At 36.7% G+C, this 15910-nt stretch overlaps 1 protein-coding gene across 4 annotated transcripts in view; it reads left to right on the plus strand.

Annotated features, from left to right (window-relative positions):
* Positions 1-15910, plus strand: part of LOC149782291 (caspase-6-like) — a 63685-nt gene that overhangs the window by 22944 nt on the left and 24831 nt on the right. For all 4 annotated transcript variants that reach the window (XM_089933672.1, XM_089933673.1, XM_089933674.1 and 1 more), the window contains 2 exons: positions 3546-3728; positions 13069-13288. In XM_089933672.1, coding sequence (XP_089789798.1) covers positions 3546-3728; positions 13069-13288 — 403 coding nt within the window. The remainder of the gene's footprint in view (positions 1-3545; positions 3729-13068; positions 13289-15910) is intronic.

Below are 15910 nucleotides of genomic sequence, written 5' to 3' on the forward strand. Positions count from 1 at the left end.
CATATGGGGAAGGAGTCCAGATTGACATTCCACAACAGGATGTCAAAGAGAGTAATAACATGGTTAGTCCATACTGGGAAGGAGTCCAGATTGGCATTCCACAACAGGACATCAAAGCAAGTATAACATGGTTGGTCCATACTGGGAAGGCATCCAGATTGACATTCCACAACAGGACATCAAAGCAAGTATAAAATGGTTAGTCCATACTGGGAAGGAGTCCAGACTGACACTCAGCAACAGGACATCAAAGCAAGTATAACATGGTTAGTCCATATGGGGAAGGAGTCCAGATTGACATTCCACAACAGGACATCAAAGCAAGTATAACATGGCTAGTCCATACTGGGAAGGCATCCAGATTGACATTCCACAACAGGACATCATAGCAAGTATAACATGGTTAGTCCATATGGGGAAGAAATCCAGACTGACATTCCACAACAGGACATCAAAGCAAGTATAACATCGTTAGTCCACACCAGGAAGGAGTCCAGACTGACACTCAGCAACAGGACATCAAAGCAAGTATAACATGGTTAGTCCACACCAGGAAGGAGTCCAGATTGACATTCCACAACAGGACATAAAAGCAAGTATAACATTGTTAGTCCATACTTGGAAGGAGTCCAGACTCACTCTCAGCAACAGGACATCAAAGCAAGTATAACATGGTTAGTCCACACCAGGAAGGAGTCCAGACTGACACTCGGCAACAGGACATCAAAGCAAGTATAACATGGTTAGTCCATACTGGGAAGGAATCCAGATTGACATTCCACAACAGGACATCAAAGCAAGTATGACATGGTTAGTCCATATTGGGAAGGAATCCAGGTTAGAATTCCACAACAGGACATTAAAGCAAGTATAAAATGGTTAGTCCATACTAGGAAGGAATCCAGATTAGCATTCCACAACAGGACATTAAAGCAAGTATAAATTGGTTAGTCCATATTGGGAAGGAGTCCAGATTGACATTCCACAACAGGACATTAAAGCAAGTATAACATGGTTAGTCCATACTGGGAAGGAGTCCAGACTGACACTCAGCAACATGACATCAAAGCAAGTATAACATAGTTAGTCCATACTGGGAAGGAATCCAGATTGACATTCCACAACAGAACATCAAAGCAAGTATGACATAGTTAGTCCATACTGGGAAGGAATCCAGATTGACATTCCACAACAGGACATCAAAGCAAGTATAACATGGTTAGTCCATAATGGGAAGGAGTCCAGATTGACATTCCACAACAGGACATCAAAGCAAGTATAACATGGTTAGTCCATATGGGGAAGGCATCCAGATTGACATTCCACAACATAACATCAAAGCAAGTATAACATGGTTAGTCCATACTGGGAAGGAGTCCAGACTGACACTCAGCAACAGGACATCAAAGCAAGTATAACATAGTTAGTCCATATGGGGAAGGAATCCAGATTGACATTCCACAACAGAACATCAAAGCAAGTATAACATAGTTAGTCCATATTGGGAAGGAGTCCAGATTGACATTCCACAACAGGACATCAAAGCAAGTATAACATGGTTAGCCCATACTGGGAAGGAGTCCAGATTGACATTCCACAACAGGATATCATATCAAGTATAACGTGGTTAGTCCATATGGGGAAGGAGTCCAGATTGACATTCCACAACAGGATGTCAAAGAGAGTAATAACATGGTTAGTCCATACTGGGAAGGAGTCCAGATTGACCTTCCACAACAGGACATCATAGCAAGTATAACATGGTTAGTCCATATGGGGAAGGAGTCCAGATTAACATTCCACAACAGGACATCAAAGCAAGTATAACATGGTTAGTCGATACTGGGAAGGAGTCCAGATTGACCTTCCACAACAGGACATCAAAGCAAGTATAACATGGTTAGTCCATATGGGGAAGGAGTCCAGATTGACATTCCACAACAGGACATCAAAGCAAGTATAACATGGTTAGTCCATATTGGGAGTAGTCCAGATTGACATTCCACAACAGGACATCATAGCAAGTATAACATGGTTAGTCCATATGGGGAAGGAGTCCAGATTACATTGCACAACAGGACATCAAAGCAAGTATAACATGGTTAGTCCATACTGGGAAGGTGTCCAGATTGACATTCCACAACATGACATCAAAGCAAGTATAACATGGTTAGTCCATACTGGGAAGGAGTCCAGATTGACATTCCACAACAGGACATCAAAGCAAGTATAACATGGTTAGTCCATGCTAGGAAAGAGTCCAGATTGACATTCCACAATAGGACATCAAAGCAATTATAACATGGTTAGTCCATATGGGGAAGGAGTCCAGATTGACATTCCACAACAGGACATCAAAGCATGTATAACATGGTTAGTCCATATTGGGAAGGAGTCCAGATTGACATTCCACAACAGGACATCAAAGCAAGTATAACATGGTTAGCCCATACAGGGAAGGAGTCCAGATTGACATTCCACAACAGGACATCATATCAAGTATAACGTGGTTAGTCCATATGGGGAAGGAGTCCAGATTGACATTCCACAACAGGATGTCAAAGAGAGTAATGACATGGTTAGTCCATACTGGGAAGGAGTCCAGATTGGCATTCCACAACAGGACATCAAAGCAAGTATAACATGGTTGGTCCATACTGGGAAGGCGTCCAGATTGACATTCTACAACAGGACATCAAAGCAAGTATAACATGGTTAGTCCATACTGGGAAGGAGTCCAGACTGACACTCAGCAACAGGACATCAAAGCAAGTATAACATGGTTAGTCCATATGGGGAAGGAGTCCATATTGACATTCCACAACATGACATCAAAGCAAGTATAACATGGTTAGTCCATACTGGGAAGGAATCCAGATTGACATTCCACAACAGGACATCAAATCAAGTATAACATGGTTAGTCCATACTGGGAAGAAGTCCAGAGGGAGAGTGCAAGTATAACATAGTCCATATTGGAAAGAAATCCATAGAGAAGGTGCAGGTGTAACAAAATTAGTCCATATTGGAAAAAAGTCCAGAGGCAGGAAGTGATAGGTATTAGTAATATCATAGACTGGGTGAACAAAAGTAGAATTTGATTTGACTGAGTATTGCAATATCAGGGTTGAAGTTTCCAGTCAGATTTCAAGAACACAATACTTTGGTTAAATATCTGGGTCAAAAACCAGAGCTTATCAGCCAGGAGCCAGGTGATTTACCTGGCTACTTTTACTTTACAGCTGGCTTCTTTGGAAAATACCTGTATCCCCTTTGGGGAGGTCTCCCTATCCCCAACCTCCTTTGGCAAGTCACCTTCCAACCTTATATCTAATGGAAGGCCCTGCAAATATTTGGTATATAATCTTGGTATGCATGCTTTACAGGGTAGAAGCTCTGATGGTGGCATATTGAACTGCACTAAATTATTGGCATACTTTAATAGTTCTTGTATTTTGTTCTTGGCATTGTAAGCTATGAACTCAGTTTTGCCCTTGAGTTCTGTAAAGAAACCGACTCAAAGTTATTTTACTGTTATGTTGTAGTACTACTCCATGCCTCACAGGCGTAATCGGGGCCGTGTGCTCATAATAAGCAACACAGACTTTAAGAACAAGTTGCCAGAGAGACCGCATCAATGCAACAGTTTGGATTCTTCGAGGTTGATCCAGATGTTTGAGGATCTACAGTTTAGAGTGTTACCAAACAAAACAAATTTGGATTTAAAGGTAAAAATATTTTTGTCTCATCTACCTAATGAATTAAGGGTATCAGATATCTGGGAAAGTTTCCTTTATGTTTGTCTAACCTAGATAATGAGGCAAAGGTATCTCATCAGGTCAAGTTCCCTTTAAGTTTGTCTCACCAAGATAATGAGGCATGGGTATCACCTATCTATTCAAGTTTCCTTTCAGATTGTTGTTGATGACTTCCTGGTCAGATGCTGAATTGATGTACAATCAAACCTGTTAAATAGTGCCTGTCCTTAGGGATATGAAAGCTTGAATTTACAAAGACAATGCATGATAATTATGTTGGGGATATCAAAGCTAGAATTTACCAACACAATACATGGTAATTATGTTGGGGACATCAAAGCTAGAATTTACCAACATAATACATGGTAATTATGTTGGGGACATCAAAGCTAGAATTTACCAACACAATACATGGTAATTATGTTGGGGATATCAGAGCTAGAATTTACAGTCTATTCATGTTTTGTATGTTTCTTTACTTCAAAAAGTACATCTACAGTCTATTCATGGTTTGTATGCTTCTTTACTTCAAAAAGTACATGTACTGTCTATTCATGGTTTGTCTGCTTCTTTACTTCAAAAGTACATGTACTGTCTATTCATGGTTTGTTTTCTTTCTTACTTCAAAATGCACATGTACTGTATATTCATGGTTTGTATGCTTATTTACTTCAAAAGTACATGACTGTATTGTCTATTCATGGTTTGTATGCTTCTTTACTTCAAAAGTACATGATTGTACTGTCTTTTCATGGTTTGTATGCTTCTTTACTTCAAAACTAATTGTACTGTCTATTCATGGTTTGTATGCTTCTTTACTTCAAAAGTACATGTACTGTCTATTCATGGTTTATATGCTTCTTTACTTCAAAAGTACATGATTGTATTGTCTATTCATGGTTTGTATGCTTCTTTACTTAAGAAAGCAAATGTACTGTCTATTTATGGTTTGTATGCTTCTTTACTTCAAAAGTACATGATTGTATTGTCTATTCATGGCTTGTATGGTTCTTTACTTCCAAAGTACATGTACTGTCTATTCATGGTTTGTATGCTTCTTTACTTCAAAAAGCATATGTACTGTATATTCATGGTTTGTATGCTTCTTTTCTTCAAAAAACACATGTACTGTCTATTCATGGTTTGTATGCTTCTTTACTTCAAAAGTACATGTACTGTCTATTCATGGTTTATATGCTTCTTTACTTCAAAAGTACATGATTGTATTGTCTATTCATGGTTTGTATGCTTCTTTACTTAAGAAAGCAAATGTACTGTCTATTTATGGTTTGTATGCTTCTTTACTTCAAAAGTACATGATTGTATTGTCTATTCATGGCTTGTATGCTTCTTTACTTCAAAAGTGCATGTACTGTCTATTCATGGTTTGTATGCTTCTTTACTTCAAAAAGCATATGTACTGTATATTCATGGTTTGTATGCTTCTTTACTTCAAAAAGCATATGTACTGTATATTCATGGTTTGTATGCTTCTTTACTTCAAAAGTACATGTACTGTCTATTCATGGTTTGTATGCTTCTTTACTTCAAACAGCATATGTACTGTCTATTCATGGTTTGTATGCTTCTTTACTTCAAAAAGCACATGTACTGTCTATTCATGGTTTGTATGTTTCTTTACTTCAAAAAGCACATTATACTGTCTAGTTTTTATAATAAGTACTATTTAAAACTTTAAGTAATGCCTAAAAGTGTGGAAGCATTAAGAAAAGAAAATGATAATCACATTTTGGACCTTTTGAAGCACACATATCCTTCTGTAACTTTAACAGCAGTTTATTTATCAGACATGGATCATGAACATACTGTATTATCTAGTTAGACATTTTGTTATCTAGTTAGAATCTTTGTTATATAGTTAGACTCTTTGCTATCTAGGTAGACACTGTTATTTTATTAGATTATTAACTAGTTAGACTGTATTATCTAGGTAGGCACTGTGTTATCTAGTTAGACTATTATCAAGTTGGACTCTGTATTATCTAGGTAGATGCTATCTTAATTAGATAGACTATTATCTAGTTAGACACTGTATTATCTAGTTAGCCTGTTACCTTGTTAGACTATTATCTAAGTAGACACTATTATCTAGTTAGACACTGTATAACCGCTCCAGTGTCCTAGTGGTTAGAGTGTCTGCCTCAGATGCAGGAGGTCATTAAAAAATCCAAATCACACAGACACTGTATTATATAGTTAGACCCTGTATTATCTAGTTAGACTATTATCTAGGTAGGCACTGTACTATCTAGTTAGACTATTATCTAGGTAGACACTGTTTTATCTAGTTAGACTATTATCCAGGTAGACACTGTATTATGTAGTTAGACTTATCTAGGTAGACACTGTATTATCTAGTTAGTCTATTATCTAGGTAGACACTGTATTATCTAGTTAGACTATTATCCAGGTAGGCACTATATTATCTAGTTAGACTATTATCTAGGTAGACTGTATTATCTAGTTGGACACTAGTATCTAAGAGGACATTTACAAACAGAGTAGATATACTAATATGCTAGCAATTACAGTGTGACCCCACTATAACATGTTAGTTGGGGGCCATAGAACCTGACTGTATTATAGACTGAACCGAGTTATTAGCAACCAGGCCAGTTAGCTGAAGAAAATGATGCATGTACCCCTAAATATTTGCGCGGGGGGGGGAGGTAATAAATGCAGGCAGTAAAATACATGCTTCATTGGCACAGTTACCACCTTAAATCGATGCATATTAAATGAGAAATACACCTATAGTGAAAATAGAGAAGGCATTTATAATATTTTACTTTATTTAGAGAACCAAGGATTGGTACATATACGTGTATACAGTTTATATTTATATATATATATGTCTAATGTATACATGAATAGAGTATCAACACTGTGTTCTCACCTGCGAATCTAATCACATACATTGAATCCAAAATACAAGTAATTCCATCAAAAATATGCACACACAGACATTTAAAATATTAAATAATTTTGTCACAGGTAATATAGGTCTGATTTCAGTGGGAAAACATAGCACAGTCACATAATGAATAATGAAGCACATTTACTTTTCAGTACGTCCCAGGTTGGTAAAGTTAGTTTGCATTTTAAGCCAATGTTGGCAGTGATTGTAAGCATAAACATTTTCCCTGCAAAAAGGAAACTTTCACAGCACAGGAAACATGTTCCAGTCATGTTGGAAAATGAACAAGTCCATCAGATCCTATTTCTTTTATTTAAGTTTGGTACTTACTTCCTGTGAAGAAACGTTCTTTGGTTTTATTGAAGATTGTGGTTGGCTTTCTTTGATGAAGGGTCTGTGCGTTATTGAGGTACCGCTAAAGAACATCTTTGGAGAACCAAACAAATGCCTGTTTCTTGTTGTGGTCGCAACATCAAATAATTGCATTGCATGATTGAGACTGATTATTTTTCCATTTGCTTGGTACGTTTTCATAACAATCAGTTCTTCATAGGTAATCTGTTTTCTTTGAAATTTCAGCAAACTATTTTATCTGGGTACATTTAAAAAAAAGAATTGGCCATCATTTAGTCGATTATGGTTACTGTTCCTTCCTGCCTATTGAATAGACCAACAAGTTTTTTATTTTTTTTATAATATTTTTGCTATCGGAGTGATGCTGCCTTCCACGCATGCATCAGAAATTTAACAAAGGGTCAATGGATGATAGCAACGTGGGTGTTCTGGTTTGATGATGGGATTATTACAGAAAATCTGAGTGTTCTCAAGGATTTAATTCTGAGTGAAAAGAAGAGGAATTTTGCTTACCATCCATGTACAAATGTCAGTCTATGTAAGTATATTAATTACTAGCGAGCAGCTGAAAATCCAGTGAAAGAAAGATTATGAAATAATGCCTCGTCCGTTTGATCTCCACTACCAGAAATGTCAACAACAAAAAATGCAGATATCCCACAACAGTATTCATGCTAGATGTCAACCTAAGCCGATTATGATATAACAGTGAACTGTTAAGATGGTTTGTCAATATAGAAAAAGAATTTGTTTATGTAACAATAAAAACGTTTCAGTGCATTTTATACCAAGTTTGCGGCTTCCTTTCATGGGGCCTCTGAATTTCTCCACTCCAAACAATATATACAGCCAACAATGTCGCCAATAAAACAAAATCGCCAGATGGTATATTTTGCTGCCAATAAGGAAAAAAATTGCAGTTTGCGACATTGGCGAAGCCCTACGTGATCCCAAAATAAATATTTTTCACCTTATTTTTTTGTACTTTTAAGATTATTTTTTTTTGTGTATGAGAAAAATACATATAAAATTTCAGAAGCCACACCACGATCATCTTGTATTATTGATGAGCGATCTCTTCCCCAAAATGATAAACATTTTACGTTTTTTTCATACTTTTTAGAAAGATTTTTTTTCATGTACGAGAAAAATAAATGTACATAAAATTTTGGTGGCCACACCATGACCATGTTATATCCGAATTTGTGTTTTAATGGAGCATTCTATAGTGGGGTCACACTGTACCATGTTTGATTCAACTTTAGTTCTTTCATGAATTCTGAAAGTGTCCACTACATTTTTTATTCTGTTCACAAGTACTATTATTATTCCACTAAGTAATAGAACACAATAGCACATTGTTATTGCAAATTATATTTCATACATATCATCAACTGCTGAATACTAATTAGCAGATCATTCACAATTACTCAGAGCCTATTTTAACTACTCAGAGCCTATTTTAATTACGCAGAGCCTATTTTAACTACTCAGAGCCATTTTAATTACTCAGAGCCTATTTCAACTACTCAGAGCTTATTTTAACTACTCAGAGCCTATTTTAATTACTCAGAGCCTATTTTAACTACTTGGAGCCTATTTTAATTACATATATTCACAATGTTGGGAGATAATACATTTTGCATTAATTGGCTAAATAGGGTTGATGTTTTTCAGGTTGATTGAGACCTTATCTGATAGAATATCCCCACTTTCCTCACTTTGATTCAAGTCAGCACTTAGCTGGAATAGAGGCCGACCGAAACTAAATTTCTGGTTTAGGCTGAAAACGAAACCAGATGGAAAGTTATAAATTGACTTTTGGCTGAAACCGAAGCCAAAACCAAATGTGTAACTACACCTTTGGCTGAAACAGAAACCGAAAGATAAACCGAAGTTGCCGAACACAAGATTTATTAAATAGGCCTGGGTCATGATGCAATGCTACACTTCAGCAACTGAGTGGGGTAACATGTCGACAACGATAAAGTCCATGATGCACTTATGAATTCGCTGAACTGCAATGTGCTCATCAGGCCAGACCATTCTGCTCTCGACCACTGATGTCAAGGACGTCTGCACAAAATTCGGTAATGCATGTTTAGTCGCTTTCTCTTCCATCATCATCTTTTTCGAGGCACACTCTGCTCCATCGTTCTTGGACCTCTTGAGATACGTACCATGGAGCTCCTTGTGGCAGCTGGCCAAATGACCTTTCAAACCTGAAACTGTCTGAAGTCTTGGTTTATCGCTGCCAAATGGCATTTTTCGACATTCTTTGCAGTGATTAACTAATCCGTTTATTATTAACTTCAATTTTCTACTTCACACAGATTAATTCAATACAGTTTAACTAACTGAAATTATCAATATTGTCAGACTTCGAAATCTCTGTATTCAGCACGTGAGTAGACTGAAATGCAACAGTGCCTAGAATTGCCTAGCACTGACTGACCGGCTGACAAAGCAGAGTAATAGACACAGCACTAGCGTTGCATTCTGAAAGTTAAAATAGACCTTCGGCTGATGACCGAAAGTCAATATCAGTTTCGGCCAAAACCGAAAGCAAACTGAAAGCTAACTTTTTGGCTTCAGCCAAAACAGAAACTATGCCAAAAGTGGCCATTTGCCAACTTTTGGCACCGAAACCGAAACCAAATTTTGGTCAGCCTCAAAGCTGGAATGAATATAACTTGTCAGATGGTGACTTGAGCTCATTTTGGAGATTTTGTTGACACATAAATCTTGGGACTCTGTGCATGCTGCTGGCATATAGATATACAATTTCTGTTACTGAGACAGCAGCCTCTCCAGGCAGTGTATTTTGAAAACAAGGAATAGCATGGAGCATGGAATACTTTGAAAACATGGAATACTGCCTCCTCTTTACACGGACTCATTACATTAGGATTTTCAGTACATGGAAAGGATGTTGGTCATTTTTTGTGATGAAGATCTTCAAATTTCTGCTAAATTTTAGCAATAAATAACATAGCTAATTAATCCAATTAATAATTAATCCAATTACTGCAGCATGCATTAAGCCTTTGCTCAGATATGTGTAAAAGTGAATGAGAGTATAATTATTAAGGTGGATAAGCACATATGTTGAAAAGTGGTTATAAATTGTACATTTGGTAATGGAATATAAGAATTATGCATGTCTTTTATGGTATCAGTGTTTGCCATATCCTGACAGAGTCCGTATAGCCTGAGGTTGAAGGGTGAGGATTTTGATGCACTCAAGGGATTTGGCAGATATTGATATCAGAGAAAGCATCCATGATTGCCTTTCTTACATGCCAAATAAAATCAAACACTTTTACATTTTCAGATGCAATTAACTATTTACCTAGCGAAGGCCTTGCTTGACTAAATCCATTTTAGGTGCAGTGTGCACTGACAATCATTGCATGTTAAATGGTCAAGCATCTCACAATAGAGCCAGTTTCAAAGCTCTATTAAGAAATAACCACCTTTGCAATTTGCTCAGCATTATAGCGGTTATATTTGAGAAATAAAGCAACTACTATCTATTGTCACTGTACTTAACATGACAGAAACCACTGACATCTGGATTGCCTATTATCACTGTTCATTCATAGAAAAGAATCATTTACATCTGGTTTGTCTGTTATCACTGTACCTCCATTGACTGGAATGATTGGACATCTGGACTATCTCTCATCACTATCTCCAGTGAAAGGAATCATTAACACCAGGATTGCCGCTATCATTGTACCTTCATTGACCGGAATCAGTGACATCTGCATTGTATATTATCAATGCAGTTCATTTGACTGGAATCAGTGACATCTGTATTGTATGTTGTCACTGTACCTCCATTGACTGGAATTTACAGCATCTGGATTATATATTATCACTGTACTTTAATTGACTGGAATCAATGATATCTGGATTGTGTAATATCACTGTACCTCCATTAACTGGAATCAGTGACATCTAGATTGTATAATATCACTGTACCTCCATTGATTGAATCAATGACATCTGGATTGTATAATATCAATGTACCTCCACTGATCGAATCAATGACATCTGGATTGTATAATAACACTGTACCTCCATTAACTGTAATCAGTGACATCTGGATTGTATAATCCATTAACTGTAATCAGTGACATCTGGATTTTATAATATCACTGTACCTTCATTGACTGGAATCAATGACAGTCTGGATTGTATGTTATCACTGTACCTCCATTGACTGGAATCAGTGACTGACCAATCATTACACTAACCTCTTAATGGTGAGCACCTAGGAAGGCAGCTATTAGTGCCATTTTTTATAAGTCTTTGGTATGAATTGGCTGAGATTCAGACTGATCTGGTGGCCTTGTGGTTAGAGCATTTGCTTGGATACTGGAGGTTGTGGGTTTGATAATCGGCCAAGTCATACCAAAGACTTACAAAAATGCTACTAACAGCTGCCTTGCTGGGCATTCAGCATTAAGAAGTTAGTGTTAGGACTGGTCGGTCTGATGTCAGGATCATGTGACTGGGTGGGACATCATGCTACATGTCTGCTACATGACGCCCCAGTGCAAGACATCACTATGAACTGCCACATTGCAGATATCATAGCGATATGACTGAAAAATTGTTAAGGCTACGTTAAAAATCCAAATCACTTTACAACACACAGCTGGGATTCTAACCTGCAGTCTCTTGTATCCAAGGCAGATGCTTTAACCACTAAGTCACCAAAACAGTCTGTTATTACTGTACTTCCAGTGATAGGTGTGTGGATTATATAATATCACTTTACTTCTAGTGATTGAAATCATTAGCATCTGGATTATCTAACATTAGTTGTACTTCAATTACTGGAATCACTGACATCTTTATTGTCAAATGTAGGTTCTACTTCGAGTTACTAACTTTCTGTTACTGGAATCACTGACATCTTTATTGTCAAATGTAGGCTCTACTTCCAGTTACTAACTTTCAGTTACTGGAATCACTGACATCTTTATTGTCAAATGTAGGCTCTACTTCCAGTTACTAACTTTCAGTTACTGGAATCACTGACATCTTTATTGTCAAATGTAGGCTCTACTTCCAGTTACTAACTTTCAGTTACTGGAATCACTGACATCTTTATTGTCAAATGTAGGCTCTACTTCCAGTTACTAACTTTCAGTTACTGGAATCACTGGCATCAGTAATATCTAATGTTGACTATACTCAGACAATGGAATAACTGATGTCAGTATTATCTAATGTTGGCTTTATTCCAGTTACTGAAATCACTGATATCTGCATTATCCCATGTTGGCTATACTTCCAGTTACTGAATGCATTGACATCTGTACCATCCAGTGCTGGGTATATTTCCAGTTACTGAAATCATTGACATCTGTATCATCCATTGTTGGCTATACTTCCAGTTACTGGAGTCACTGAGATCTGTATCATCCATTGTTGGTTATATTTCAGATCACTGAGATCTGTATCATCCATTGTTGGCTGTACTTCAGTTACTGAAATCACTGACATCAGCATCATCTAATATTGGCAATATTTCCAGTTGCTGAAATTATTGATATGTGTTGACTGCAACATATTGTACTGATGCATCTTCTAAGTACAATACCCATCCACTAAAATATGGTCACTATCATAAGATATTCATTTTCCATAAACTAGGGTGCATGCCACTATAGATGCAACATTACTATTCACTTAAATTTTCAGTGGCACCTCCTCATAAGATGCCCCTCTCTCAATAGAGGTCATCCTTTGCATAATGCCACCTTGCCTGAGTCATTTTGTCCCCGTTGTGAAAGGACATTAGGCTGGCTGCATTTTTATTGCTGCAGTAGAATGGCTTCATAAGATGGGGACAACTGTATAATTCTTGATACGTCTTTGTTATAAAGTATTTAAGAGAAGAAGTCATGTGTTCTCGGAATTTTAAATACATCTTTGTTATAAATTAATCATTACGACCAAAATAGGCTGTCCTTCCACAAATGTCAACACATTTTTTTCCAGGAAACAAGAGAGACACTGGAAAATGAGGCTAAGAAGGACCACAGCCAATTTGATTGTTTTATTCTTGCCATCCTTTCACATGGCAAAGGAAGCAGCATATACACAGCCGATGGCGAACTAATTTCCATTCAAGAAATTGCAGAAATATTCAATGACACAAGAGCACCATCTCTGAAAGGAAAACCAAAGATCTTTCTAATCCAAGCAGCAGAATACAGTGGTTAGTATTTTAAAAAAAAGCATGCTGATTTTTAAATAGATATATTTTGTCATTTTATGAGTTCAAGATTCAGTTAGATCAGGCCACCACAAGTTATACAGTTATCTACCAAAAAGGATATTGTACCAAGTGTTAATAGTATTGCACAGTTCATTGTAAGGCTTTATATAATATGATTGTTAATAGGTGACAACTCCAGATTTTTAAATTACAAACTTTTTTCAAGTAATACAATTTCATTTTCTTGTAGGGTATAAATTTTCATGGATTTCATGGCTGCTAACAACCACAGATTTAAATAACCAATGAAGAATGCTCCTTCTGTGGAAATGATAGCCAGTGAACAAAGCTCCTTCCATGGAATGCTCCTTCCATGGAAATAATAGCTAATAAAAAAATGCTCTTTCCATGGACACAATATTCAGTGAACAGTGTTCTTCCTTAGAAATAATAGCAATGAACAATGCTCCTTCCAGGGAAACAAGAGCCAATGAACAATGCTCATTCCAGGGAAACAATAGCCAATGAACAATGCTCAGTCCATCCATGGAAACACTAGGATCCCTTCATTAATTGATGAATTTATAAACTTTAAAAAAAACCCTGCCTTTATCATATGATCTTGAAAATTATTCCTCCAAGAACATAAACAAATTCTTAGCATTTTGATTTCTTTTCTGTTCCCCATAAACATCAGTTCTTGAACTTGACTCACGAAGTGTGGATCAGTCAGCTGGCAGTTGTAACAGGTGGGACATAGAGCTTGAAGAATTTGTAACCTCTGCAGTTGTTCTTCAGACTTGTACACCTTATATTTAGTGACCCCAGTGACTGTGTTTAGTTGTCTTTTGGATGAGTAAACCAGATAATTTTTTGAAACTCAACCAAAGTTGGATAGGGAATCACCAGTCTCAGTAGGAACAAGATCATGCCATACCATCATTGATCAGAAAGACACCTTGGAAATGGTATGCATGTGCGTTGTTTACAAAAAGATTATGTTACAGAAATGATGTTATTATGAAGGGATGGGCCAGCATCAGTTTGCAAGGAAAGGATAATAGACAGATAGACTGAAGTCCTTTTGGAATAAGCACCTGATATATAAGTCTGGATTTGTATTCCTTCGGCCATCTTGATGATCTCTTTCAACTTTAAATGGCACTTTGTGTTTTATTACTGTTGAATCCGAATATTCATCAGGACTATTTATCGACTGATGCATTTTATTCTTCGTCAAAACAGTTATAAATTTCTCTTTTTAAATTTAATCTGAAGTTTTTAGAAAATTTCTTTTATATTTTTTAGGTATTTCATGAAGTTTATGAATAAAATAATGTGCTTTTTATGGTTCGGTTCTGATTTTTACACTTGTCAAGCATTTAAGCATTGCCAAGTTCTTTTTCTTTTTCAAGTGATTCTCTGATTTCATTTTTTTAGCTTTATGGATTGGCCTGTTATCCATCATCTGTATCTCAGTCAGCTCAAGTTTGTTGTAAATACACCTCCTTAACCATTTGGAGGTTACCATAAAACCTACACATTCATCCCGTGGTCTTGTTGGTCCTAATGAAAATAACGTCACTTGGACATCCAGTGTGACCTGCACAGTGACCATCTTGAAAATCTAGTTGTTGCTACTACTAATGGATGGTCATATCAGCATGGGGTTTCACTAACGTCTTTTTATGAGGTCTATTCAGTCTTAAATGAAAATTGTGCCATTCTAATATGCAAGATGGCTACCATGGCAGCCATCTTAAACATTTTTTCATACTTCTCCTCCTGGAAGGATAGTCGTATTAACATGTAACTTTTACTTGAAGATGTCTTATGATGTTTAGTTGGGCTCAAGAGAAAATGCACCATTTATTCATCCAATATGCCCACTATATAGGCCATCTTGGAAATGTTCAAAGCATTTCAGAGGTGGATTTTTGCTATAAAAGCCACAAGGTGTTCTAAATGCACATATCTTTGGTGAGATTGTACCCGGAAGTTTTGAGACCCAAAAGTCCTAAATCAGTGAAGCCTGTCTATAAGGACACCCAGTAAAATATTGCCCTTTGTGGAAAGGTGACCAATATATACAGGAGATTGAAGTATTTGAGCTTACTTAAGGTAAACTCACTTTTCATAAATGTTATCGTTTGTGAACAGGCAGAATTCATTGTACTTTATTGGGTCCATTCAGTCATTGAGAAAATGTCTATGATAATTCTTCATTGTGACCCATATGCATGTCATAACAGTGACTTAATTATTTTATCTAAGAGTCCATATGCATGTGATAACAGTGACTTAATTATTTTATCTAAGAGCCCATATGCACGTGTAAACTGAATAATTTTTATATCCATGTACTCCTATGCATGTGGCTACTAAAATGATATCATTGTTAAATCCAAGCACCCATATGCACTCTCATTAAATAAAGTTGTATACATGTGGCAACTGTGGCATAACTTTATATCCAAGGGTCCATATGCTTTTAGGAAGTGTGACATAACTGTTAAATCCAAATGCATATATCCATGTCACAAATGTGTCATAAGAATGTGGTAACTGTGACACAATTCTTCTGCAGTTTTTGAGAAATAGTCTTGTGGCTACCTGAGACCA

The sequence above is a fragment of the Sinohyriopsis cumingii genome, chromosome 15 (assembly GCF_028554795.1).
Source record: "Sinohyriopsis cumingii isolate HCF-2022 chromosome 15, ASM2855479v2, whole genome shotgun sequence".
NCBI classification, from domain to species: domain Eukaryota; kingdom Metazoa; phylum Mollusca; class Bivalvia; order Unionida; family Unionidae; genus Sinohyriopsis; species Sinohyriopsis cumingii.